Source organism: Engystomops pustulosus, chromosome 2, assembly GCF_040894005.1.
Source record: "Engystomops pustulosus chromosome 2, aEngPut4.maternal, whole genome shotgun sequence".
NCBI lineage: Eukaryota > Metazoa > Chordata > Amphibia > Anura > Leptodactylidae > Engystomops > Engystomops pustulosus.
In genome coordinates this window covers 37,897,428-37,912,687 of record NC_092412.1, presented here as the reverse complement: position 1 = coordinate 37,912,687, position 15,260 = coordinate 37,897,428, and the positions used below count along the sequence as shown (strand labels likewise).

Genomic DNA, 15,260 nt, shown 5'->3' with positions numbered 1-15,260 from the left:
TAAACATGGCAGACACACTTTTTTCTTTTTTAAAGGGAACCTGCCATCAGCAATCGACCTAGTAAACTGCTACCTTTTTATTGTCAATCACTATGACACCTTCTAGCTTTTGTTTCTTTCATTGACCTTGGTGGTGGCATCATCCAGGAAATCAACCTTGATGTAAACTGGTTGTATAAAGTCAAGGAGGAGGAGAGTTTAACACTGGAGTCAAGTTGGGAAGCTCTGAACACCTCAACCACTGTGATCGGATCTGCTAAAGTCCGATGCATGGTTAGTGAGGTCTCACTAACCATCAGTTACAGTGAAGGTGTTCTGGAAGGTGTCCAGCTGCTTAACAACATAGTGATAGTGGTTCATTAAGTTAATTTCTGCTGACGGGTTCCCTTTAAGTATTCTGTAGTGCAAAAAAGATAGAGCCTGTCAGATGCCAGAGCATTCCAGAGGGCTCATGAGAGGGTGATCTCCTTTCTTTTTCCGTAAACTCCATGAGGTTCTGAATATGCTGGCATGTATGCCTTTAAAGCCCCCTCAGATACCACGGTACATCCAAGGCCTGTTGCCCACAAGCAAGTTCAATATGAAAAACTCGGTCCGGTTGACGGCTGGACAATCAAGATCAAAACTCCAACCAGCATGTCCGTTCAGTCTACTGGTTCAAGGCTCAGCGCGAAAAATCCCACCAGCGCATGGAGAGAGTTTCTCGGAGCGACTTACTCGTGGGCACCAGCACAACTGCGACCACTACCAACAGCTCTGCCATTTACATTACGTTTAGATATGCCATTAATGTGTTATTGGTGCAAATACAACCCAAACAATTGCTAGAATCGCCTGTACATTTCTTTTTATAGTCCAGCAGCTTCGTCCATGCAAAACCGTCACTTAAGAAATATGCAAATTAGGCTAAAATGCTTTGGCAGAGAACCTCCTGGCTTTTGCTACAAATCTTCCTAGACCCAGGAGTGATGTAACTCAAGGGGGAAGGATGATAAAGGGCACTGATAGCGTAGTGGGGGGCGTAGTTATTGCTGTGAGAGTGGGGCCTGAAGTGCTCTGCCAACGCCCCCAAAGCACTTCAGCCTAATTGGCAAATCTTGAAATTTTACTTTAGGCATGGGATGAGCAACTGGAAAATTAAAAAAATATTATGGGTGGCATGTGTAGGCATTGCTCTACATAACATTAGGGTAGCAGTAAACTGTGGATTCCTTATAAATCCAATATAGTTAACCAAGTCTTGCAGTGTCCAATTGACCAGGTAAAGGCACCACCGGTTCCCTATAGTGTACAAACAATGCAGTAGACCCCATATTCCAGCTATAAAAAAAAGACCTTATGCCCTTAACTGATGGCCCACATATATACTACATAGGACATTCAGCCCTAAGATAGCCAAGTGTCTGTGGGCACCAATGCGATTCAATTAGCAGATACTCTATTTAATAGCAAATTACTATAATAAGTAGAGCCAACAGGTTATCCAACAATTACAGGTTGTTCTGCCAAGTATTTTTTTCTCCACCTACTCCCGTTTCGACAAATAAAAAAAACATTGGCCCAACTCTTCCAAAATATGATTTTTAAGGTCAAAAATTCTAAAAAAAAAAAAAAAAGAAGATCTTATGTTACTACTACTGGGCCTATTTTCAGGAGCCAAGAGATAATGAATGCATATTGGAAACTAATTTGCATTAGAAGAGTCTGCAATAATGAGTTCAATCAAACCCTATGCATCAGCATGCAGCAAACAGTGATGGATGAGACTTGGCGAGTTCTGCAGCTGAAACCGGTACAAGGTATGGGAAGTGCAGTCAGCAGTTATATTATCACAACCGTTTCTTTTATTGCTACCAGGAAGCAAATCAGTTTTTGTATTTGATGTCCAATAGAAATGGGTTATGAAGGCCTCTTCCCCCAAGCAGCACCGAGTACTTCAGCCCAAATTTTGGTTCATGGTGATGGGCTACGTCAAAAATAGGTAAAGTATCTAAAGTTCTATCAAAGAAATGCAACTTTTCCCTGTAAAGACACTAAACAGTTTCATTTTGACAGCTTCCAATTTTGAAGCATCTAGAAGCTTCCAACATCAGCACAGAAACAACTCTTTTTAGGTTCTCCTACTGGAGGATGATAAAAGATCTAGCTGTTCATGTAGAGAATCTGAAGCTATGTAAGCTATGCACCTCAATATAGTTTTTGTCCATGTCAAAAACTCAGAGCGTTCAGCATCCCATGAACTACACTAAAACATAGGTATAAGCTGAGTTTTTCGGCACAAAAAAAATGTGCTGAAAAACCTAAAACTCAGCTTATATTTGAGCAAAAAAAAACAAAAAAACTCAATGCTCACCATTCCGACGCCCCCTGCAGGTCCGTGTGGCGCTCCAACGTACAAGCTGTGACAAGCTGTGCTGATGTCAGTGGCGTCTGATGTCAGAGGTTGTGCGCCGGAGTGTCACACAGAACTGCCGCTGCCAGACGGATTGCAGAGAAGACCTGCGGGGGGGGGGGGGCGTCAGAAAGGTGAGTATTGACTATTTTTTCATGAACTGGGCAAACTGGGGCTGGAGAAAGGCTGGCTGAATAGCTATATAATGTGGGGCGGCTGTGACCAATGCATTTCCCACCCTAGGCTTATACCCGAGTCAATAGGTTTTTCGAATTTTTTGTGGTAAAAGTTGGAGCCAAGGCTTATATTCGGGTCTGCTTATACTTGAGTACATTCGGTAATAAAATAAAGTTCCAGTTTTTATTCAGCGAATCTGGCCCTTTTGGCCCCTACATCCTATAACATGTCCCTAGGGTCAGATGAAATTTACTACATTTGTCACTCAAGATGACCATAACACATCAGCTGTTGACCAACGTCTATGCTGAACATCCCCAATAAACGTATTCTTTTAAAATAGTCTTCCCATCCTCCCAAAATCAATTTTTTCCAAGTGTTTTGGAGACTTTCATAGACAAGAGTTTTATCTCCCTCATAAATCTTCTATTTACTCCGAGGTGGAAAATCTTATCATGTTCTTAATCAAGACCAATCTGATGAAGCAATTACTACCCACTACCGTCCATGACACCTACTGTGTGGTTTGTTATCGGACTCTGTCATCCTAACTACATTACGTAGATGGTGAAGGGTTCAATCTAGTCTTCTTATCATTCCAGAAGATGATATGCTTAGACTCTAACTCGTTCGGCACCTACCGTCCAATAGCCATTACCTTTCACACAGCCTTGATGTTTTATCTCCTACTGTCACAAATTTATCAGGACCAGGATCTAAACATTGAACAAATAATCTCATGGCCAAGGACAACAACACCTCCGTCTGATTACTGGAGAGGTTTGGACTCTGCTGCTCTACTTCATAGGACATTTCTATCCAATCTTATAGAAGAATTAATAGAATTATGCAATACTTTACTGTGCAAGGTGTAAAATTATGAAATGTTCTCACGCAGGAATGGTGTTGCCAAGCTTTAAATTAAAAGGCCTGAAGGCCACAGAATTTAGGCAGTGGTGAAGTAGTTGTAGATGCAGGTATGTGTCCGGCAATGCACTGCACAGTTCTACTTCTCTTATCCTGTATGTATGGAAACAGTACTACTACTCCTATGCTGTATATATGGACACAGCACAGTAGTATTACTCCTATTCTTTATATATCGGCACAGAACAGTAGTTACTCATGTCTTGTATGTACAATTAAAAGTACTACTACCACTACTCCTTTCATGTATACATACAAACAGCACAGTACTACTGCTTCTATCCTGAATATATGGGCAACATGCAGTATTGCTCTTGTGTATCCATTATTGGCACAGAACAGTACTACAACTCCTGTCCTATATATATGAAAAGCACAGTACTAGTGCTACTACTTCTATCCTGTATATATGTGAACAACACAGTACTACTACTACTATCCTGCATATATAGTATGACCACTGAACAGTACTACTAATCCTTCTATCCTGTATACATGGCCACTGAACAAGACTATTCCTCCTATCCTGTATATATGGCCAATGAACAAGACTATTCCTCCTATCTTGTATACATGGCCAATGAACAAGACTATTCCTCCTATCTTGTATATATGGCCATTGCACAATACTACTACTACCCCTATCCTGTATATATGTGGACTGCAAAATACTACTACTTCTATCCTGTATATATGGGGACTGCACAGTACTACTACTCCTAACCTGTAAATATGAGGACTGCACAGTACTACTACCCCTAACCTGTAAATATGAGGACTGCAAAGTACTACTATTCCTATACTGAATATATGTGCACAGCAGAGTACTACTACTCCCATCCTGTATATATGGGGACTCCAAAGTACTACTACCACTTATTTTTCTTCTATCTTATATATATTGGGACTGCACAGTACTAGTACTCCCAATCTTGCATATATGAGATCTTTTAAAAATATAGAAACTAGTAACAAGTAAACATCTGCCATACATAGTAAAATCAACATTAAAGACACATAAAATAAATAGAAATAAGAAAATAATCACCCGTTATTAAGAACAAAATATTAATACACTGCAACCTCAGCTAAGACGCTGGAAAGAACAATGCACAGCACCTAATCTATGTATTACATATAACTGTTCCTAAGGCCAAGAAGAAACAATCACATAATCCCAACCCCCGGGGCCTAAAGAGAAAAGAATTTGTGTCCTCTAGGTGGAGATTACATAAAGGTAATTCAGTAAATTTTTCCATTCTTCTTTAACGTTTTTTGCTGTTCCTTTTTTTTTTTTCCCATCGATCTTGTGAAAACAGCATTTTATTTTTTTCGTATTTTCTTTTGGTAGAACAGGATGCTTAGACAGCTCGAAGTCAACAAACCTAGGAATGTCGAGCCAAGAGAAGGCGCTTTACCCCCCACGACAGGTTTGTACAAGTTACGGTAAATCTTTAAAGGAACTCCCAGGCCTATCAGAGGGCAGGCATTACAGTCACAGGGAAACAATACAACATGTACGGGACAAATGTGCAGAAATCCTATAATCTGTCCAAAATACCTGCTCCACAGACACCGCCAACTTAAAAGCACATTTGTTCTTACAAAAATCGCTATTTGTGAATTCCTCCCATTTTATAATCACTTAATCTTTATTTTATGTCCCGGCATATCTCCGAGGCATCCAAGGTTCTTAGGAGAAGGCGTTGGGGCGATTATTGGGCTTTCAGCTGTTTGATATTTTTCACTTCTTGTAAAGTGACATCGTTTCTTGTAGGAAATGTTCGGTCCTATCCAAAAAGTTATTACAGTTTTGGATTTCACTTTTAACTTTTGCCACCACACCAAAAAAAAAAAAAAATCCATCATGAAGAATATTGTCATTTTCATATGATGGGATTTCCAGATGTGAAAGAATGCGGCCACGTTTTTAGGATCCTGTAACCCTTTTAAAGGGATTTTGTGGTTTTACCAAAATATTCAATGGTCACTTTTGGTCCCTAAATATTTTATCCAATCCAGACCAAAAGAAGTAAAGCTCCCATGACCTATGGGGCAGTAGCTGAAATAGGTGCACAGATGATGAGGTTCAACAAGACTCATAGGCCCACATTTATTAAATCCTCTGCACCATGTTTTGTCTGACTTTGCACATGTGTCCATGAGACAAATGTGTCACATAACTCACTTGACACTAAATTCTGCACTAAAAGGAACGTTTCGGTGCACAATCGGACCGTGTGACACATTTATCATGCAGTGTCCGACAGAGTTGTGTTGCACTCTTGATGTTTAAGGTGCTCGAAAAAAAGTTGGTGCACTCTGTCAGAGAATGCAGGGGGCACCAAATTCATGTAGAACGTGCGCCACAGATCATGAATCTGTCACACTCCGCACAATACACAGGCAAACTGCACTATTTTTGATAAATGTGCGCCATAGTGTCGCCAACGCATCTGGTCATGATGGAACCTAAAGTTAAGGGAATGAGGGCCACCGGAATGGAGCATGGGGTTAGGGGTTATGCTTCTTTTTTATGGTCTACCTCCCCAAGCCTTTAGCCTGGAAAGCCCCAAGTAAAATATTCCTCCTTGAGATCTTGGCTTCCATCTTATCAGGGTCATGACACCAAAAACTACAGGGTGCATATAGGATGACGAGAAAGAATGTTACATACATATGCAAACACATAAAGTTACACACTTACACTAAAAGGTTACTAGTGTTCTATGAAGTGGCTTTTTATCTCATACCTTATTTTATAACCATTTTACCATGGTTGTGATCGCACGCATTGAAATGAATGAGAATTCTAAAGATTGACCACACACCATACATCTTCGGCCAACAGATATAAGATCCGACCAGCCAGTACACATACAAAAGGGAGAGGGCAATGAAGGCAAAGACAGACAACTGTGGGCTTATTTCCCATTAGAAGAGGATTCGAGTCAGAATTTGGCATGGGTGTACTTGACCTCTAATGTACCCATCCAGGAAGGAACATGGATGCACAATGAAAGACATAATAAGAGGTGCACTGTAGAAATCACTGTAGCTGACCAAAAAAAGTTCCCTATAGGTTTCAACATGGCTGCCTACATCAATTCTTTGCTTTACAAATCTTAGCAAATTCCTGAAATAAAAGAGAACATTGACAGTCGCTCCTAATTACCCTCTCAACTGTTCCAAAAGTGTAGAACTATAAGTGTTGCCACAGAACGTACAAGCACCATGTACAATGTAGCACTACTGACAACAAGGTTCCTCAAACCCCTTCCCCTGATGGATTGTTTATACCTTGTATTTTGCTATTAATCTCATCTAGTTTGACTAGACTTCCCAGCTACAGAACATTAAGAAGAACATTTCTCCCTGGAGGATTGAGATATTACATACATGAGAAACTGCAAGCTCAGTATGTGTGTATGGGAAATATTATGAAGCAAATAATAACCACCACAGTATCCTGTGAGTCACCAGCCGTCCACCACCATCAGCACACATTAGGGACCCGCCAGTCAGGCTGACCACACTGATGGGAAGGGGGCAGACGGTGAACTCAAATACAATCATTATAGAACTGATGCAACCCTGTATATTTACATTAGATCTGCCCGACAGGCACTAAAAGTGATGATCCACATTATGGTCACCCAGAAGAACGTGTGAGCAAAGGCCCCAAAGGAATACAGGAGGAAGATTGGGTTGATACTGTGGGCAGAGATCTGAACTTTTTGATGGACATGTTGAGAAAGTTGGGTCTACCCCCATAGACTTGTCTGTAAGATATTTTAAACTAGGTAACAAATAGTTCTAAAACTTGAACTTTTTAGAATACAGGCAGTCCCCGGGTTACATACAAGATAGGGTCTGTAGGTTTGTTCTTAAGTTGAATTTGTATGTAAGTCGGAACTGTATATTTTATCATTGTAATCCCAGCCAGAACTTTTTTGGTCTCTGTGTCTACAGACACATTTGATAACTTTTACAGCTGATCATTGTAGACTAGGACTAAAGTACAATAAATTACCAATATCCAGAGGTCCGTAACTAGGGGTCGTATGCAAGTCGAGTGTTCTTAAGTAGGGGGCCGCCTGTATATGACATTTGGGTCCCTATGGGGATTTACTTTTATAGGTGCACTTGTGTGCCAGTCTCCCTTCCCATGCATTGGGATCCATGTTCACCAACAGGGCACACCAGTAACTTTAGAGCCACAATCATATTTTCAGAAGATATAAACATTTTCACCGGTTACAAAATTGAACAGACTGGTAGGTAGGTCAACAAATTGAAACAAAAAAAAAAAAAATTATGGGTATGACAGTGATGTCAAACTTTTGTGACATTAAACTAAAAGCACAACCATTGCAACATGGCAATTTTAGCAGAAACTTTTTATTATTATTAGTAACCCTGCTTATCCACTTTCAATCGCATTGGCATCCTGAGGACACCAATACAGTTGAAAGAAGGTGGGGTGATTTGGAGCATCAGTGTATTTTCAACCAGGGCTTCCTAGGAATGCCATGAGTCCTGTCTGGTGTACTCTGTGCTGGGATGATGGACCGCATGCCCACAGTGAATGCCCTGAGTGCCACCGCAGGTTGGCCATCACTGCCCCAAGACCTGTAAACCACACCCTTCCCACCATTAACCACACCCACTTTTTAAGATATATGTATAATTTGGATAATTGGATATGCCTCAATTCAGACACTTTTCAACAAAAATAATGTTCAATTAGCCAGAATTTAGGTACAGTCTTGGTAATAGATAGGGGCTAGTCCTTCAGGGCCCCCCCTGGGGTACTTTTTTTTAACAATATAATTGCCCGAAACGTTTCAGCTTATCCAGTAAGGAAACAAGAAAACTCTCAGGAAATAATTCTTGGTCAAACTCCAAATTAAGGACAGTAACAAAGTGTGAATACCAGAACCCTGAATCAATGCTCTCAGCCTTCAATCACTTTGATCCTGAAATCAGCCACCATTCACTAGGAGCGGGGGAAGGGCAGATATATATATTTTTTTATAAACAATAGAAAGACTGCTGCGTGCCATTGCTTGCATAGGAAAACCTGCGCCATAATAAACAGAGCTGGAGATTAGACATGATAGCAGCTCCTATCACCTGGCTTGCACCGAGGCTCTTGACCTGAATTTATATCAGAACAGATCCCAGGAGCCCGAGTGCAAGACATTACAATGTGCTATAGGGGATGTCTATAGATGTCATCATTGTTTATACACCCAGTTAGAGATTCTGAATACTGACCTGGGTACTTGAAAACTATTGATTTGTGTTTTCGATCCTATGTAATAATCAAAATTTGCTAAAGAGGGAACTTCTTGTGATCACTTAGGTCTAAGACGTCGGGCCCCCAGTGATCAGACACTTATCATATATTCAGAGAATTTCATTCTTCTCAAAGGAGTTCACTTAATGAACCAGTATGTACAATCTGCAGAACTTCTCCTGCTTTATAACATGCTGCCTGCAGATAGGACACCATGTATAATCTGCTCCTGCTCTATGACATGCTGCCTGCAGATAGGACACCATGTATAATCTGCTCCTGCTCTATGACATGCTGCCTGCAGATAGGACACTACGTACGAACTACTCAGCTCCTCTTGCTTTATAACATGCTACCTGCAGATTGTACATAGTGTCCTATCTACTTAATTCCTCCTGCTATATAACATGCTACCTGCAGATTGTATATAGTGTCCTATCTATAGGCAGCATGTTATAAAGCAGGAGGAGCTGAGCAGATTGTACATAGTGGCCTATCTGCAGGAAGCATGTTATATAGCAGGAGGAACTAAGTAGATTATGTACTGCAGATAGGACACTACATACAATCTTCTCAGCTCCTCCTGCTTTATAACATGCTGCCTGCAGATAAGGACACTATGTACAATCTACTTCGTTCCTCCTGCTATATAACATTCTACCTGCAGATAGGAAACCATGTACAACCTGCAGAACTCCTCCGTCTCTATAACACGCTGCATGTTTAATGTGCCAGGTTCCCTTTAAGAACTTGTATTCACTGTACTTTGTTTTCCTTAGGCAAATTTGTAATAAAATGCAGTTCAAAGCAATAAAACTAGTGTGCACTTTACATAATCCCCGCCAAGAAGGAAATACAACTATATCAGTCACTGCTACAAAGAGCAGAGAGGAGGAAGAAGACGACTGCAGTGACTGCAAACATCAGATGGCATCCACGGGAACGCTCTTGTCCCAACATTTAGAGGGCATCAAGCACAGAAGAGCAAAATCAAGATGGCAGTGCTGGAAGGATCTTATGTATAGATCCACTTTGAGCAAATCTGCAATCTTCTGCAGTAGAGGAGAATGATGAGAGGGGAGCGGTGCCCGGTGTCAGTGTGCCAGGCTGTGTAAGCTCATCCCTCCTAGTGATAGGGGATGCAGCATTACTACGTTCGCTGTGCCCTGCGTCACTAGATGGAGGTCACCTCCTCTCTTGACTTTGCCATTCTGCACACTCCTAGGATTTTCCTTTTTAATGCTGTGCGTGCAGCGGTTCTGCTGATGCTAGAGGTACGCCCACTAGATAAGGAGGTACTGGATTTATAAAGACTACACTGTGCCAGACTGCATTAGGGGAATGTCACCGGCATAGGGGGCATCTCACCCCATAGGATGGGCACAATACATGGACGTGCCATGGGGGTACACAGGAGAGACCAAGCTCCGTATTCACCTGTTCATCCCCCCCCCCCCCCCCAGCATCTTATCCTATATATCATCTATTTAGATTCCCTCCTATTATGTAATAGATTATAAATTGGGGAGACTATAGATAAAAACACTCCTTAAAGGGGTTGGCTACTTACGCCAAACTTTAACAGAGTAGGTAAGACAGTAAAATGGGTAACCCATATAATACTTTGTTAGGGGTCCCCCCGGTAGCAGGACTTTCTGTAATGTCCTGTGTCCTGCTGGCTCCCGGCAGATGGAGGAGTCCGTGCAGTCATTACTGTGTGCATGCCCACTATTCAGTGGTTGGGGCAGGAAGTCCCCAGTCCTAAAGTCTGTGGGTTACGTGACCCACAGCTCCAGGCAATTAATGATTTAACAGGGAAAGTATAATGTCATTGAGCCCATTAGGGTCTAATACTGGCCATGTTAAAGTTTGCAATATGTGGTAAAATCCATTAAATGGGGTTTCCTGGGGTTCCCCAAGTTGAACCAACATGAACTGCACTTGTTTTTCCTCCGCAGATCCAGCTATGCTCCTGCTCTACAATAAGGTACCGGTGGCAATGACTGCTGTAGCCAATCAGTGTCGTAGCGTTGGCCTCAAAGCTGCTGATTGGCTGCAGTGGTCACGTGCTGTCTCTAGCACAGCCTGGAGCTGTAGGCTTTATGAATTCAGAGCAAATTAAAATAGTTCTGGAAAATCCCTCTAAAAATGACCAACCCTATAGCTCATCTAATCCTGCTCTATGAGATGTTGCCTGCAGATAGGACACTATGTACAATCTTCTCAGCTCATCCTACTCTATAACATGCTTTCTGCAGACAGGACACTATGTACAAACTGCTCAGCTACTCCTACTCTATAAGGTGCTGCCTGCAGATTGTACTTAGTGGTGCACATTTACTAAAAACAGTGCAGCTTATGCAGGGGGCAACAGATTCATGTGTGCGCCCATTCTTCATTAATCTGGCCCTACCTGCAGTGCCCCGACAGAGTGCACCAACTTTTTTGGTGTGACTTTAACATGGAGGTGTCCGACACATTTCTGTCACATCTGCTCAGCTTCTCCTGCTCTATAACATGCTGCCTGAAGATAGGACACTATGTACAATCAGCTCAAATCCTCCTGCTCCATAACATGCTGCCTGCTAATGGGACACTATGTACACTCGGCTCAGCTTCTCCTGCTCTATAACATGCTGCCTGCAGATAGGACACTTTGTACAATCGGCTCAGATCCTCCTGCTCTATAACATGCTGCCTGCTGATGGGACACTATGTACACTCGGCTCAGCTTCTCCTGCTCTATAACATGCTGTCTGCAGATAGGACACTATGTACAGCTGGTGACACTTGGTGGATGGCACAGCAACACTTGATGTATGAGGAATAAAGCAGATAGAAGTTATTGGGAAAATAGAATTTGAGGCATCTTTATCAACTAGAACTGCTCACCACTGTCCTATGTCAACCTGGTCACAAAGGCTCTCCGAATCTGCATGTATCTGGACCAATCATCAACAACATGATAGGGTTTCCCTTCCCATTGCCATAGTAATTAATAGATTGGAATCGGATGAGACCATGACATTACAATTATCACTGGGATACAACATTGTTACATTGTAGCAATTAAAGGGAAGGGTCACGGGCGGTATTCTCCAGCATATGTCGCCTTTAACCCTACAATATAAACACAGTCATATTTATTGTATCAATTATTAATGAGTATCCGCTGGCAGCCACGAGCAAGTAACAAATGTTCTCCGTGTTATTAATTAGTTGTGACATGACGAGGCACTCAGGATTTTCACTGTGACAATTACTTAAACCAATTAGTAGCAATCCACATGTAAAACGAGGGGGAGATAAGCAGTCCTCCTCCTCCTCCCCACGCTCCAGGGTAGAAAGTCACAAGAAGGCAAAAACTCCACCGAAAACTTCACAGGTTCAAACCCCGACTGTCACTGAATGACTGCAGCAAATACATATTAACTACACGATAGAGGAGGAAATTCTCAGCGGCGCGGTCAGAATATGACATTCCTATAACACACAGACCACCGGGCCTTTTATGATGTGCGCTCCGGAGTTAACACTTTCATTGCTGCAGGTGAATGGCAAGGAAAAAAAAAGTGCAAGAATCCTCTTAAAGTGATATACACCTTTAAATAATGCACTCGCACCAGATGTGGTTACTAATTTAACAGAATTTTTTCATGCATCTATTCATTATTTTTCCTACTATATTTGTACAATAATAAACTATTATCTCCTGTGTCACCCCTTCCGCTGCAGTGGATTATAATATAGGCGGTGTGTGCGGTAGCCCATGGCCACCCAAACCACCCACCAAATGTTATACTGAGAAGGACCTTCATCTATGATATCCTCATACATCTGCTCCTTCTCTCAATAACATGTATAAAAGAGTCATTTCAGGACCTTTCAAAGGTCCTCCAAAGGTCCTGAAACTGCAGATTGAAAGCATGGAGAAGGGACACATCCCCCATTCCCCAAAACCTTAATTCTAGAACCAGATGTAGGAAGAGAATTCCATAATTGTATAGGTTAATATTCAGACTACTCTTAATCCACTCCTGTGCTTCATAGATTGTGAGCTCTTAGGAGCAAGGTACTCACTACTATTGTTTCGCCTGATTATGTTATTGCTCTGTAATTTCTTACTTTGTTTGTCATTGTCCCCCATGATCTATAAAGCGCAGCGGAATAGGATGGCGCTGTATAAGATTTGTTATTATATTTAACAGTATATTATAAAATATTCGCCTTCGATTGATCGAATCAGCAAAATTGAAAAGGTAGTTCACGCCACGTCAGGATTACGCCAAATATTATACTAAAAAAAAAATATATATATATATCACTATGAACCACAAGGTCAACCACACGTGGTGGACTACATCGTATTAGTTTTACGAAACCGATTGCATCCTATCACATAGTAAACTGGATTCAAAAATAGCTTTCTTACATTTTTTCGTAAGCGGTGTATAGGACCGGGGATGGAAATATTTGTAACTTCTTTGATGAATATGATTTGTTTCTTCGCTCTATACGTTAATTGCTCCCGGAAGCGAATGTGTTAATAAATGTCCTGTCAATTCTAAGCAGTGGGAAATTGAGCGATTCCCGTAATGTGTGTAGCAGCGCCGCAGCTGCTGCTCCCTCCTCTGCCCCACGTGCAGGAGAAGCCGGCGGTGCTTAGGACCCAGAGCGCAGACATCCATACACACACTAGACACCTGCTGGAGGCGTGGAGCCCGGGCTGGGAGCAATGCAGTCCATGCTCTTCTCCCCAATGTACTGCACACACCTCACTGCATCATGCCTGAGCCTAATGCTGGGGGACAGCCCTGTGCATGCTGGATCACCCATGGGAGAAAAGTAAGTCATGGGGCAATGTGCAGGGTACAGCCTGCAAGTACTTCCCAAGTACAAGCCCTGCTGCAGTGTGTGCACCCACCAACATCACCCCCATCAGTGACACATTGTTGCAACATGTTAGAACTTTTGATCAGGTGGGTGACAACAACTCTACCCCACGAGCGCAACAAAAACTGCAACATCTTCACCAACTCGTAGCAATGCAGAACAATGTCCCGAGCAGCAGCGGTAACCCATGGGTTAATGGGGAAGAGAAGAAGAGGCGAGGTGGGGGGGTGTTGTGATGCTATGCGCCCTCCAGTCTCCAGCTCTTAATGCTGAGTCACAAATAGCACCCTATAGAAGTCAAAGCCAATGGGATGCCCTTTAAATTTAGTCCCGAGTCTATGGATTTAGCCAAGCATCCAGGAATTTGGGAAGGGAAAGCAAATGGGAAGAGACATTTGTGCTTTGTATATTATCACCCCTGGAAATAGACTCCCCAATAATAGGGTATTAGAATGTATTCGGCAGCACATACCATAGCAAGGTACAATAAATGGAACTTCAAAAACATACAACAAACTGTATACAGTTACCTGGTATGAGGAATGACCTACCAAATCTATTGTGATCCTGCCTCGTCCCCTGGATAGTCCCATTAGGAAAAATCTCTAAGTGGAATCCAGTCCTGCAGTAAAGCTGCCTCCTCCGGAGAATCCCCTTTAAGTGTTCCAAGTCAGTGACCGCAGAGCCTCTGGGTAGCCCCCCAGCCTCAGCCTGGCTCAGGTGGTCACTTAACAAGACGGGGTTATCCACTGGCAGGACAGGTACATTTCCAAAAGACACAGCATCCTGCACTGCAAAATAGTTCCCAACTTCACCCAAGGGAGCCATGAAGCCTGGTTGTGGGTGCTGCGGAGAGGCAGAGCAGGTGTATATATATAGATATAGATAGAGGTGAGGTATATACACACAGGGAGGGGGGAGGAGGAAGATGCTGCTGCTACTGCTGCCTCTCTCCTCAATCCATCAATAAGACAAGATTGTGGGCGCACAGGGTTCAAGGTCACAGCTGTGGGAGCTCAGCCACTGGTGCCAGGGTGCTGCTGGGCACACATCTCAGGCGGGCAGGGCTCCTTGGTCATCAGCAGGGGGGGCATGAGGAGTTCCTCCATTGGGTAGAAGACCAGCACTGCTCATGCCAACTTCCAGCAGCAGCAGCAGCCTGAGCTGTCCAGGGCTACGTCACAATGTATGGATGCCATGCGCTGCCCTGCACACATCAGGGGAGAAGGGGGAACTTTGTCAGGTGGCAGCCGCTTATCCCCGGGCACAGGTGTGTGCGGCGCCGGGCACTGCTCTCCGGCTCTGGCGCTGCTCTCGCAGAGTGGCGCAGCAGCAGGCATTGGGCTGGGTTTAAGGTAAAGCCTCACTGCCTGCCTGCCAAGCCGCGTCCTCCCGGGTCCTACCGCCCGCCGGCCTCACGCACACAGCAGCTCTGCCGCAGCCTATGGATGGCAATGCAGTAACACGCAGGACATGTGCCAGCGGCCGGCGGCGATACTCACTACATTGGAGATTTGGATATCATTTTTTATCAGTGTTGTGTCTATATAGATTAATATATATGTATAT

At 43.0% G+C, this 15,260-nt stretch overlaps 1 protein-coding gene across 2 annotated transcripts in view; it reads right to left on the bottom strand.

Annotated features, from left to right (window-relative positions):
* Positions 1-15,059, bottom strand: part of FGF9 (fibroblast growth factor 9) — a 32,751-nt gene extending 17,692 nt beyond the window's left edge. The window contains exon 1 of one of the 2 annotated variants that reach the window (XM_072134297.1): positions 14,222-15,059. In XM_072134297.1, the coding sequence (XP_071990398.1) occupies positions 14,222-14,519 (298 nt within the window). In that variant the 5' untranslated portion in view covers positions 14,520-15,059. The remainder of the gene's footprint in view (positions 1-14,221) is intronic. The other variant, XM_072134298.1, reaches the window with a different exon arrangement.
* Positions 15,060-15,260: the final 201 nt, after the last annotated feature.